The sequence below is a fragment of the Cupressus sempervirens genome, chromosome 11 (genome assembly GCF_028749045.1).
Source record: "Cupressus sempervirens isolate cs-2001-9-10 chromosome 11, ASM2874904v1, whole genome shotgun sequence".
NCBI lineage: Eukaryota > Viridiplantae > Streptophyta > Pinopsida > Cupressales > Cupressaceae > Cupressus > Cupressus sempervirens.
In genome coordinates this window covers 465,575,606-465,589,925 of record NC_143128.1, presented here as the reverse complement: position 1 = coordinate 465,589,925, position 14,320 = coordinate 465,575,606, and the positions used below count along the sequence as shown (strand labels likewise).

General features: G+C 36.3%; 1 protein-coding gene across 1 annotated transcript in view; it reads left to right on the top strand.

Annotated features, from left to right (window-relative positions):
• Window positions 1-2,095: 2,095 nt before the first annotated feature.
• The window catches only part of LOC149530398 (uncharacterized), a 61,666-nt gene continuing 49,441 nt past the window's right edge, over window positions 2,096-14,320 (top strand). Inside the window, exon 1 of the mRNA XM_089808196.1 lies at window positions 2,096-2,418. Coding sequence (XP_089664322.1) covers window positions 2,096-2,418 — 323 coding nt within the window. The remainder of the gene's footprint in view (window positions 2,419-14,320) is intronic.

The following is a 14,320-nucleotide window of genomic DNA, read 5'->3' as shown; positions in this document are numbered from 1 at the left end:
CAATTTTAGTTTTACAAACCATTTTACTAATTCATTGTGAATATTGATGTTTCAAGTTGATGAGATACATGCAAAAATAAATAGTAATTGAGTAAACTTAGTGATTCAAAACTAATTTCCTCTAGAGAAACCCTTTAAGGTGGATATTGTTACAAAATGATTAAGCATGTTGACAAGCTCTCAAGGTGTTTAAAAATAGTGATATAGTACAAAAAAGTAGAAACATTAATGAAAATAGTGATATACATACAAAAAATTAGAAAGATGAACATACCTCATAGAATGAATGGATAAGTTCTTGTCTTGGTGCATGTAACTGCTACTCCAAATAATAGTTTGATAACATTACTGCATCCCATTCTTGGATATCAAACATTTCTAGACATGTAAGGTTTTAATCTGTATTAGAAATGTCGACTTTCTTTACATTGATAGATATTAGAAACATCACTTTTGCATTTCCTAACATCTGTAAAGAAAATTTGAATGTAACATATGGATATGTTTGATCTCAAAGTGTTGTAGAATAATAGAAATGCATGGATTGTTATGGGCACAACTATCAACCAACTCTAATAATAAATCTAATGATATAGTCTAAGTATTTTTACGCTAAAAATTGAACATTTTAAAACTTGAAATTGTAACTTTACAAGATATTGAACTTAGAATTGTGTCAAAAATAAATATTTGTTATATCTTTGACAAATATAGTAGGAACAAAAAAAAGTAATGACATATGCAATAACTTGACCCTGGTTCATTACATTGCACACATTTTTATTCAATGATATGAGAAAAATGATCAAATAAATTCTATCTATGCTTAAGGAAACAACTACTACTGGGAAATATTGATAACACGCCAAACTTCACCAATTAGAAAGGCGTCTATTGGCAACACATTTATTTTCATAAGCTTCAACTCAAATCAAGCATTTATAATAGTTATTGATTGACTACATAGATTTGTACTACGTCTAGGTAAAATAATAAATGCATAGGTGTTAATAGTATCAAAAGTTTCTTAATTAGAAAAATTCTGTAGTTCTTCACATTGAACAAAGAAGTAATCTAGAAAATATCAAAGTACAAGGGTACCACAAACTTATCATAGATTAAACAAAAAATAAAAAAATAAAGGCTAGAAATTACAGTGACCTTATCTAGCCAAATTTCTTTAGCTATTTTCTTCACGTCCTTAGCTGTGCTAGGGTAGGAGTGTACAAAGGTGATGGAGGGGGTATAACCTTAAATTATGATTTCTACTTTATAGAGAAACTATTATGGGTCTACTTACATGTTGTAGAAGAAGAATCCAAATTAGTTGATGAAGGATGCACTATCTGTGTTTGACATTAAGGTGATAAAAATATTTGTTTTTTAACCACACAACTTGTTTACATGAGTTATATTTTGGTTCATTGCATTCAAAATTAATATGGCCAACTAAAATTTTTTCCTGTGCCAGAAAGAAATGCTCTTATAATATATCACTGGCTTCCATGTTCTATCATTAACCTTAAGCCATATTTTGTTTGGAAGCCCTCTACCTAATCTAGCTCCACCTAGATTCTAGGAAAGGAAGTCCATTTTATTTTAGATTCAATTTAAAAGATCTACCTAAAATGTTATTGTTGTGGTATTTACAACACATGCCCCATTCCTCACTAGGAATGGCGACCTCCTACCTTTTTTTGACTCCTGGACACATAGTTCGGGAGTCAGAAAAGAGAAAATTTAGTTTATAAGTTGCGTCAAAAATTTGAAGAAAAAAATAAAATAAAAAAGGTTGAAAAAATCACAAAAAAAAAGAAAATAGTTAAAACACCCAAAAAAAAAACAAAAAAAAAACCTCACCTCACTGTGCATGTGCATTGAAGCACGACACACTTTATGTTTGCGCATAAGGAAGAGAGGGCTATAAAACCCTCCCCCACTCTTGTTTATTTTCATTTTTCAAGGGAGGTCAAAGGAGGGAGAGTTGAGTTTCTACTACACCCTCCCCCCCTTTTTTTGTTTCTTTCATGCACTAGGCACCGCTCACATTGTGCGCACAGGCACTGTGGCTCGCGCCTTGGCATTAGGCACCGCCATGCACATCGTACATGCAAGTGCTACTCCCCATGCCTTGGCCATAGGTGCTGTATGTGCTATGCAAGTGGGCACTACGGCTTGCACCTGGGTACTGGACGCCACTACTCGTGCTGCGCGTGCGGGTACTGCAGCCCACACTCAGGTGCTGGGTGCCACTGCTCATGCCACATGGGTGAGCATTGCAGCCCATGTTGGGCATTGCTGCAGCCTGCACCACATGCCACTTGTGTGTGCATGCATGTCTATGGCTTGTGCCGCATGTCGCTTGCACGTGGTGCATGTTTGCATCCTGCGCACACCTCGACGTGTGTACCCACACCGGTCACACTTGCATTGTTATTGCATTTTTATTTTTTAAATAAGTTTACAAATATATATATATATATATATATATATATATATATATATATATATATATATATATATAAATAAATAAAAATATATAATAATAATAATAATAAAAGTTCCCCAAGGGAGGACATCTTTTTTTATGTTGTTTTCCGTTATCTAGTAATTGATTGTGTTTTCTTTTTCTCATGATGCACAGGTAACATAATCAAATGGTGTCCACATCTAGATCAGCAACAAAATCAGTTGTTTACAAGTTCCAAGGTGTAACCCAAGAATCATGATTACATGATGAGTATGCTAAGATCAAAGATACTCACCTTGGACACACAGACTTAGGAGAATTCTTGAGAGTATGCAACAATCTAACACAAAGGTCAACCTTGGTGTCCACATTGATTCGATCTACATTAGTGAATGAAGTGTCACATCCTATGTTGATACAGTCAGCTGAGTTGATCATGACCCTATCTCAACATTTTGTTACTAATGAGAGGGTCATTAAGAGCATCATCGAAGAAGTGGTCTTAGATTTGCAACCTGACAACATTGAGAGAGTTTTTCATCTGCCTAGAGCCAATTAGTGAATGCAGTGTCACATCCTATGTCGATATAGTCAGTTGAGTTGATCATGACCCTATCTCGGCATTTTGTTCCTAATGAGAGGGTCATTAAGAGCATCACCAGAGAAGTGGTCTTAGATTTGCAACTTGACAACACCAAGAGAGTTTTTCATCTACCTAGAGCCAATTAGCTCATTAGACTTTCCTATGAAGCAGCTGAAAGTTGGTATAAAGATCATCACCAATATAATATATTCCTTGTACTCCATTGAGAAGCCACCTCAAGGAAACACAATCAACAAAGTGGATATGACACAGAGATACATGAAGGATGACATGGGATACTCTATTATTCTCCTAAATAGAGTCATGGGCTTGCCTGTAGTAGGTTATCTTGCTCCATTCATGGTCAACTTCATTGAGACCATTAGACATGTGAAGATACCACTCGATTGGGCCACTACACTTAGTAAAAATTTGTGTGAGTAGCTGAGGATAGTAAAGGACAAGAACAAGTTCTATATGACTTCTTATGTGGTGTACCTACTTGCAGCAAGGGAAACAAGCTATCCTAGGTTATACAAGAAAGGCAGTATGCAGGAACCCAATTCTTGGCCATACATAGTCTATCCTTAGTTGGTGAAGAATAAGCTCTCACCATAGAGCAAAGAGTATAGGATTGTAAATGATGCCTTCATCTTTGCCATCATCCGATTAATAGAGGGGGACTATGGGAAGAGATTGTTCGAGGAAGCCAAGGCACATATCATGACTCTCAGAGCATATTTCATTTAGTTTAGGACATTTACATACATTCAGGTAGGTGGTGCATCTATCAATCCAAAGAAACTCCCAAGGTACCCAAGTGACAAGTTGGTCCTAATGGAAATATCTTGACAGATTGAGTCAACTTATGAGAGGATCAAAAGACAACATAGACCTTGTTGGGATTCACCTTTTGTAGTAGGAGCATATTAGGTGAAGAGAAAGTAGGATAACCTAACTTTCGAGTGGGAATGGGAGAACTACCCTCTTGAAGAGTATAATTCTCCTCGGCCATTCTTTGACAATGTTGGTAAAGTGGAAAACCTAATAGGAAAGGAGTTCTATCATGAGGATGTCATTGAAGATCATTGGATGAATGCCACAAATGACTATGATGTCTACATCAGAGACTATTGTAGGATGACTTTGTATCTAGTAGAAAAGGCTTTCCATTTGACCATCCCTGATGAGATAAGGATACAGGACTCCAACAAACTACTGGATCCCCTATTCAATATAGATAAAGATGGTGAGAGACCCATTTTCAATGCAAAAGTTGATAGAGAGGAAGGAGATAATATTAATCATCGAGTGAGACATGTCATTCGAATGACAAAGAGTTGGATTAAGAAACCCTTGCCACTTTATCCAATTCCTGATACTATGATCTTCCATGCAAATGCTTTCCCAAAAAGGGGTAAGGGAAGGAAATTCGCAGTTCCTATCTTTGCACTCTAGTCTCCCATTAGGCCAGAGATAGTCTACTAGCTTGACCACCCAGTGGGATATTATCACCCTTCAGTGAGAAAGGGAAAGAGGAAGAGAACCTCTCCTTAGAGGATTCATATATAATAGGTTACAAAACATGTGTCTTCTTGGTAGCATGAATAGAGCTCACAAGAATCCCAAGGTATTGGAGGCTCTCAAATCTAGGATGAACCTTAGTTACCTCGTATTTTGCTAAGCCAACCTAAAGAGGGAGAAATTCTAGAGACCTCTATTCCTCCTATGCAAGAAGAGTTTGATTCTCTTGCGGTTTTGAAGAGACAAAATAGGATCAAGGTTAGGATGAAAAAGTGGCAAAGATTCAGTAAGAGATTAGTGCCTAATCCATTTGTTCTCAAAACCATTTTGAAAGAAGAAACAAATGAGGAAGAAATAGAATCAGATGAGGAGGAGGAACAAGTGCCTCTATAAAGGAAAACTCAGTTGGAAAAAGCCATAGAATTGGAGAGAAGAAAGAGTGCCATGAATACCCCACCACCCACCCAAGTAAAACTTATAGAACTCTCTTCTTAGGAGGATGAAGTGCATCGATGGGTGAATGAGAAAAGGGAGCAAGGTGAAGATTTTCTCTCCATCCTAGATTTTGATTTCATGCCTGCAGGTATGGAGTTAGTTGGGGATAAGATCAGAGGCACCCCTACAAGTGAACTCCAATAGAAAGACTAGATGCAGATGCCACTAGAGACACAAGGACCTCATATTACTCCTCCATCTCCACCACAAGTCATGATGGTAGATAAGGGTTCAATAACTCCTCCACCTCCAAGTTTAGAAGAGGAACATGTTCAAAAGGAATCATCATTACAAGAGTAACCAAAGCCAAGGGTTACTGATAAGCCATCAAAAGAGGCACAGATAAAAGAATTGTACAACAACCTTCTTAGGAAGTTGAGGATCAGACTATAGGATCTACAGAGACCAAGACTATAGAAGAAGAGTCCTCACAGTAGGATACTCTGAACAAGATAGATAAAGGGAAGGAGGTAGTTGAACATACCCTTTCATCATCTAGAGCCAAGGTTGTAGAGAGACATATCCCAAGATGGTTTCAGAAGGAAATAATGAGAAGTGCCAAGCATCAGTTCTGTGCTTCAGAGGATGACATTTGTGATATTGCAAAAATCTTGAACAATCCTAAGTCTCCATTACATGATGTAATTCCATTTGCGTTCGTTACTTCCATTTGGAACCAGGACTTATTTGCACAAGTGGCTCACCCTCGTGAAGGTATAGATGTAGAAGCTATTAGTCTTGAGGACTATGAAGTGAAATATATTGTGTTGGGTAAGCCTACATGGGATACATCTCAATAGATGATGACTATGGGAGTCTAAGAGGTCCTTAGGCACATGGAATAGGATAAGATTGAAATCAGAACACTTCATAAGAAAGTTGAGATCCTAAAGGGATATCCAGGAAAAGTTATTGGTCCTCTTGATCCTGAACGCCCCAAGGAAACTTTGAATACCATTCTTAGAGAAGGGGAAGGTGTACAACTTAATCCATTTTTGAAAGTTTGTCAGGAATGGCAGGAAAACCTTGAGGATAAAGGTTTTACTATAATCATAGGAAGTTTGAAGTTGCTGCATGCTACATAAGAGAATGTGGATAAGATTGTGGCAATTTTGAGGTAGGACTACAATATCATGGATGAGGTATAGGCATGGAGAAAAGACTTGCAAACTCTACAAGCCATGAAAGGGCAAAGGTACCACATTCTACTTGATGTATTTACTAGAGAAGAGTTAGACATGATAGATGATTGGATAGAGAAGATTTCCAATGGAAATAAAGTGATGGAAACATTACATGATGAGATACATAGGTTCAAGGACCAAGCTTAAGAGCAAATTTTGGAAGCAAAAAAGTTGTATAGTGATGCATGCTTGGACATCTTTGAGGATGAAGAATGAGAAAGGCTGTTGCTAGTTGAAGTAGTAGTGGAGAATTTCAAAAATACTTTAGAGGAAGCATCTAGTAATGAAAACATCAGACAAGCCTATAGGACAGAGGAAGCATTGTTAGAGTTGGATACCAAACTTGGAGATTTTGCAAAGACTCGAACTGAGGTGGACAACAATAGATAAATGGTCAAGGACAAGTATGAGGCTTTAGATCTTCTAGATGTTTCTAAGATTACTAAGATGATAGAGAAATTCAATTGCAAACATCCAAACATAGTTTTGGGATGAAGATGAATAAAACCCAAATGCCAGAATTTCAATTTTGACATATTAAAATTTTGAGATTTTGACCCAATCAAGGTCCGTAGCTCTGCATGTCCACAGCTCCACAATTCAAAGATGCATCGATAGTTGACTACCAATTCCAAAAATAGCATTTTCCATGCATTAAGAACGTGTTTTGATGGCAAATTAACTCTGACACATGCTTAGGGAAGGGCTAGCTTCTATTTTTGGTGTCTCTATGAACTTCCACTTTGACTAATGGCTTCCTCCTATTTTATCTCTCATGCTTTCATTGTTTTTGACATGTAAAGGGCTCATGCATCCAATTAATGAATAAAATATGGATGAAGTCCCTCTAAGCACCAGTTAGATTATTAGTTTGTATATATTTAGTTTGTTTTAATAATTTAAAAAGTATTTTATTGCATGAAGATATCTCTCACTCTCAACACAAATTGAGGAGATGATTTCTTATAAATACCCCATTGTAAAATGTAACAAAGACTACCACTACTATGCAATAAAATTATGCTTTTAGTGCTCGCATTTGGAGTGTATTTATTCTTGCCTGAATGTGTCATTGTTTTGTGAATTTTATTCATGCGATTGTGATTAAGCCAAAGGTTTATTGTATTATTTTTGGTTGTGTGATCTTTTAGTTTTGGTGTTTGCTACAGATATATGAATTTGGCTGATGTAATGAGCTTGAGAAGAGATCACCTAATTATGTCTACATAGTTTTTTATCTCACATGAGCACACTTTATGTGGCCTTGCGATTTGATGAAGAGTGAAACATGATTCAATTTGTTAAAGATTCTCACCAACGATTGCATCAGTGGATTCTAGGAAGCGTTGCTCCTATTTTCATTAGTTTCTTATCAATTTCTTTGAAGGTTTAACTCACAACGTGTTATTTTTTGTAGCTTATGTCCATTTAGAAATTTCAATTTCATGTTATTTTATTTCAGTTTCATTATTTGCTTTACTAACCCCTTGTTAGAATAGGACCTTAGAGTAGCTACATTGTTAGAGTTGCATTCATTGAAAAATAGAAAAATATTGTTCTGTTGGTGTGATGTTTTGAGACAAAGAACATATTTACTTTGATTTTGAGACAAAAGAGTTTTAGATTCAGCAAAGGCCTCCTTGTGAACACTCACATTTATCTTCTACTCAGTGGATTTTGGTACATCGCAAGACAAATATTGAACCTTGGAGTGGGTCCTTAAAAAGATTCACTTTTCAAGAGAGGAATTAGGCAATGGAGTCCTACCATTGACCTCATGCAAAATGAATGCCCAATAGGAGTGGCATTAGGAGGGCCTAAAGCAAAGAACATACTCCTGAAAATGAAGAAAATTTGACAAAGTTTTAGAATTTTTTTGCACCCTTGCAATAAACTACATTCTGTACAAGTGTAGAAAATACTTCAAAAATTTTCAAAAATTTAGGTATGCAGATCCACAGGTCCTCAGATCTACAAGTTTACAAATCCATAAAACTCTATGGTGCACAAAATTTAGAACTGTGAGAAAGTGTGATTCTGCATAGTTGCACTTCTCTCCAAAATTTGATTCAAGTTGGAGGATATTGATCCAAAATCCCCATTTTAGTGAACATTAAGGTCTACCCCAAGTACACATAAATTTATCGAGCTTACCCACTTCTGTAAACCACATAGTGACAAGGAAACATCCTGAGTTCAACCACTCCCTTTTGAACTTTCATCATTTTCTTCAACTCCACCTCCACTCCAACCACCTGATGAACCACCATATACTCTGATAGCTACTCCCCAAAAACCACTGTTAGGTCCACCAAATCCTCCCATGTCCTTTTTTGCAAACACTATAGACTAACCAATAAACTTGAGAGGTGCACTCCATGACCTCCCAAAGAATCTTGAGAAGTTTTGCCCAAGATTCATCTATGGTGAAACACGAACTATCGAAGATCATGTCAATGTTTTCAAAGAAAATTGCAACCAAAAGCAAGTGGCTAATGAGGATGTGGTTCTTCATCTATTTCCCTACTCTTTGGTGGAAATTGCCTTCAATTGGTACATCAATTTGCCACCCGGATGCATTGGAGATTGAGATACATTCAAAAAATTGTTTTTGGAACAATAAAAAACATTCATCAATCCAACTATGATACATCAAAAATTCATATCAATCAAAAGGGACCCAGCTGAGATAGTGTCATGCTTCAACCATCGCTTTCATATGACATACCACAAGTTGGAAACACCATACACAATACTAGTTGAAGCCACCATTTAGATTTATTTGAATGCTATGGACCCTCTTACTGCAATCTTTCTAAGAAGACTTACTTCAGAAAATATTGACACATTGGACAAAGTCTTTGTAGAAGAGATCATGTTCATGAAGCAAGCTAATCCTAATGGAGGAGGAATGATGCTTCCAACACAAGTAGTCCCTATGATGCCAACATACCCAATGGGAGCCCACACCGTGCCTAGCTAGTTCATACATATGAACTCGGTTCCATTGCAATAGGCACCCACTCCACAAACTCAAGTGATAACATATCCAGGGTATGAGCCCCCAAAAACAGGTTTCTTTAAACAGAAAGCAATGGTTCCTATTGATGTAGATAAAAATCTTCTTTCAAAAGTTGGTCAAATGAAGAAGACCATGTCAAAAATGAACAATGAGCTGATACATGTTAGATTGTCACAAGGAAAAAATAACAACTTCCAAAGAAATAATGTTGGCCCCTACAACAATAATTTTGGTTAGAATTACAATAGGAACTTCAACAATAATAGTAACAAAAATGCAAGAAACAATGGTGGAGGAAACAATTTCAATCCTCCTGATTGCAACAATGGCTTCCAAGGGAAAAACTGACAATGGAACAATCAACCAAATAATGGAAGCATTCCTGTTGATAATAACAACAACAACATTCAATATGCTAATATCAATCAATATGATGATAGCCAAAATGTGCCTAGCAATGATGGTTTTTACTACAATGGTAATTAAGAGGTGAATAAAAACTCACAAGTGAATGAAAATCCTCCTCCTATTCAATTCAATGTGATGCTATTGGAATCTTATGATTCTACACAGAATACACAAGTGGAACAACAAGCGAGGAATTTTCATTCCTGTTTAGCCAAGAACCAGATCTTCAACATGGCGAGATGTTTGCCTTTCGAAATGACAATCAAAATACATACAATCTCAGAAATAGAAAGGATCCCTTAATGGATGGGATCCCTCCAGGTCTGCAACCAACTCTGCCTGATCCTAGAGCAAGTAATAATCCACCACCAATGAGACTAGTGTAGGGAGGACAATAGGATCAGAATCAAGTTAATGTACTAAAAATACTAAAGAATCCTGCTTGGTCCACTGAAAAGTACAACGCAATAGAAGATCTAAAGAAAACTAAAGCAAATATGTCCATGTTTGACATGTTACAAAATTTTCCACAATAAAGAGAAAAGCTCATGAAGACATTGGATAATACAAAGGTTTCCAAAAATACAAATGTTGTCCCTCAAAAGATGGTGTTACTACAAGTAAATGCTTCAGAAGTGATGCCCACTATGTTCAAAGACAAAGTTGAGGTACCCCCATTTTTTGCTAAGCATAAGGATATATGGGAAGAATCTTCACAATTGCCTCATTGATTCAGGAGCTTCATGTAATGTAATGCCATTATCAATAGCCCAAAGGCTAGGAGTTAGTCCTCAACCCTCTAATCGAGTGGTGATACAATTGGATAAAATAGAGGTAAAAGTCATTGGGGTATTGAAAGATGTGTGGATACAGTTGACAGTTGATCCTTATATCCAGGATGTTATTGACATACATCTGGTTGATATCCCAAAGACATATGGATTAATGTTAAGTAGAGAATGGACAAAATGTTTAACGGGATGGTTTTCTACAAACTTCACTTAATTGTGGTTACCATGGAAAGGATTGAAAAATCAAATCAAGATAGATGTTGAACCCAAATTGAAAACAATGATCATAGATTACAATGCCCTGAATGAGATAGCATTCTTATAGTCAGATTTGGGTTCATACAAAGTGATGGTATTGGATATGGTTCCAAACAATACACCTCAAGATCAAAATGAAGAACCTAAGGTGCCAATACCCAAAAGTGAAATCGTGATGCATTTCATAGACACTATTGCGACTAATTTACAATGTTTAGGAGAAGAAGCTGATCCCAACATCCTCCTCCTTCCAATATTTTTTCATTTACACAAAGTTAGTCATTTTGAATTTGAATTTTCATCTTGTCAAGAAGCAGTTGCAAAGGTATTGACCCACATGATGGAAAACAAGGATACAAAGACCTCAATAGATGAACTCACTGAATGTCAAAATTAAGTGAATTCATCCAATTTTGTTGAAAGGATTGAAGAAGAAAGTGAAGATCTAAATGTATCATATAGTGATACCTCTATAGATGTTGGAGGTTTGTCTTCTCCTCCTCTAGGGATGATCAAAGTCCAAAGAAGAAGATGATATGTGAAAGGTAAAGGATGGACTTTAGTAGTCATTCATCCTGAACTTAAAGTTGAGGAAATCAAAGAGCTGATAGGGGAAATTCAAGATAAATAAGAAAAACACACACTTCCTCTATCTATAGGTTATGAAGGGGACTCATCAAGTCCTACACAAGGAAAGTTACAATGGGTTCCTAAGAAACAATCGTTCAAGGCTCAAGTGAAAGAGAAATTAAGGACGAATAAGCATAAAGTTGAAAAACCCAAGATAAATACAATTTGGACACTTTGCCTCAATGGTTCTAGGTGCAAGATGGGAGCTAGTGTAGGTATCAAATTAATCAACCCAAAAGGCAGGTCTTTCTATGTCGTGTATCGGTTGTAGTTTAGATGCACTAACAATGGTGCAAAATACAAAGCATTGATTTGAGGACTTCTCTTTGTACTCAAAAAAGGAGTCACAACTCTTAAAATCGAGGGGGATTCCCAATTGGTCATATGAAAATTAAAATCCATATATTCTTGGAATGATAAAATATTACTTGCTTATAGGAAAAGAGTATGCGACATATTGGATGACTTTGAGGCCTTAAACATCAAATCCATTCCAAGGAGAAAGAACATGGTAGTGGATGCTCTTGCCATCTCAGCTAGTGCACTGCAACGAGTTGAAAGAACCAAGTTGAAAAGATTTTAAATAGAATTGGTTGCCATTCCCTCCATTCCTGATAATATCACCAACTTTCAGGTCTTTTAGGATGATCAACATATACTCGAGTTTATTATGTGTAGTCACCATTTTTAGGGACAAGAGATTGATGATACGCCTGATGAAAAGCCTAAAAATGATGAGTGTGGGGATGAAGATGAAATACTTAATTTGAAAACCAACACCATTCCAAAAGGAATGGTTGAACTTGAACACATCTTTGATTGTGATGAGTTGGCACTCAATAGAAAGGAAACTCAAGAAAAGGGAATCAAAGAATATGATTCGTACAATTTGGGTACTAACAAAGAACTAAAAATGGTACAAATATGAAAAGGAGGACATGCTCAAATTACTCATCGAGTATAAGGATGTCATTTCCTAGAGCTATGAAGAGTTGAAGACTTATGATGTTAAGATTATCACACATGACATCTCACTGAAACCCAATGCAAAGCCATTCTGACAAAGACAAAGACCGGTAAATCCTCTTATTGAACCTTTGATCATGAAGGAAGTAAAAAAGTTACTGGATACTAAGATCATATTCCCTATCTACCATTCAACATTAGTGGCCAATTTGGTTCCTGTACAGAAGAAGACAAGAGATATTTTTCTTTGTGTTGACTTTCATAACTTGAATCTAGCATCTCAGAAGGATAACTATCCTCTACCCTCACTAGACCAGGTATTGAAAATTGTTTAATCTTAAAAAATGATGTCATTCTTGGATGGTTACTCAGGATATAATTAGGTGATGGTTGATGAAGAATATAGGCTAAAGATAGCTTTCACAACTAAGTGGGGAACTTTTTCTTATAGAAGGATGCCTTTTGGATTGATTAATGCAGGAGCTACGTTTCAATGAGCAATGGATGAAGCTTTCAAAGGATTGATAAATAGGTGTATAGTCATCTATATGGATGACTTGACTATCTTTTCAAAAGATTGAAGTACCCATATTGCTGACCTAAGGTAGGTATTCAATAGATGTCGTAAATATGACATATCCCTCAATCCCAAGAAATGTTCATTCAGTGTTACTAAAGGAAAGCTCTTGGGACATGTCATTTTTGAAGCTGGAATCTCCATTGATCCGAATAGAGTTGAATCTATTTTGAAGTTAGCACCTCCACATAGTCAGAAGGAATTGAAGTCTTTCTTCGGAAAGATAAACTTTGTATGAAAATTCATAAGTGGATTTTTAGAGATAGTTCGTCCTCTCAATGATTTACTCAAAAAGGGGGCTAAGATAGAATGGGTACCAAAAATAAAGAATTTTTTTGAAGATATTAAGGTTGCCATTTCCACAGTCCTAATTTTGGTAAGTCTAGATTACGAGTTTCCTTTCAAGATCTATTCCTTTTCTTTTGAACACTCTTGCACAGGGATCCTGACACAAAAAATAGAGAAGGAAGATGAGAGACAAATTTCTTTTATGAGTTGTCCTTCAAAGAATGTAGAATTGAAATATTCAAGCCTTGATAAATAGTCCTTTGTGTTGATAAAGGTAGTAAAGAAGTTCCATCACTACATACTCAGAATTAAGGTGTATGCAATTGTACCTGATCCAACAGTAAAGACACTTTTGATGTAGAATGAACTTGGTGAAAGAAGAGGAAAGTGGATGGCCATACTTCAAGAATTTGATCTTGAAATTCAATCTATGAGATTAGTCAAAGGTCAAGGGCTATAAAAAATGATAGCTGATAACCAAGATACAAATGAAAAGGAATTCAAGTTTGATGATGAAACAAATGAAGATGATCAAAAGAAGATGGTTGTATCACAAGTTGATATCAAGCAAGGTGTGGTGATAGAAGTGTGGTAACAAGACATTTTTTATTATCTCTTACAAGACCAATACCCCAAATGGATGAATAGTTCACAACGTAGGGTACTTAAGATGAAATGTGAGTCTTACATGTCACTTGATAACAAGTTGTATAAAAGAAACTATGAAGGGATCTATTTGAAATGCTTAGGATGTGAAGAAGCTAAGGATATCTTGGAACATTTCCATGACAATTATGGTACAAGACATGGTTTAGCAGAAGCAACAACTCACATGATTCTAAGATCAGGTTACTTTTGGCCATCGATATTCAAGGATACTTTTAAGCACGTGCATTCTTGTCATATATGCCAAACCAATGCTAATAAAGAGAGGCACCCAGCAATGCCATTACAATCAATGTACAAGGTGTGCCCCTTCACAAAATGGGGACTGGATTTCATAGGTCCAATCAATCCACTGTCATCAACTAGACATACATTCATCCTTACAGCTATGGAATATTATACATGATGGACAGAGGCAGAGACATTCAAAAATTGCACTGCTAAGGTGGTGACCGACT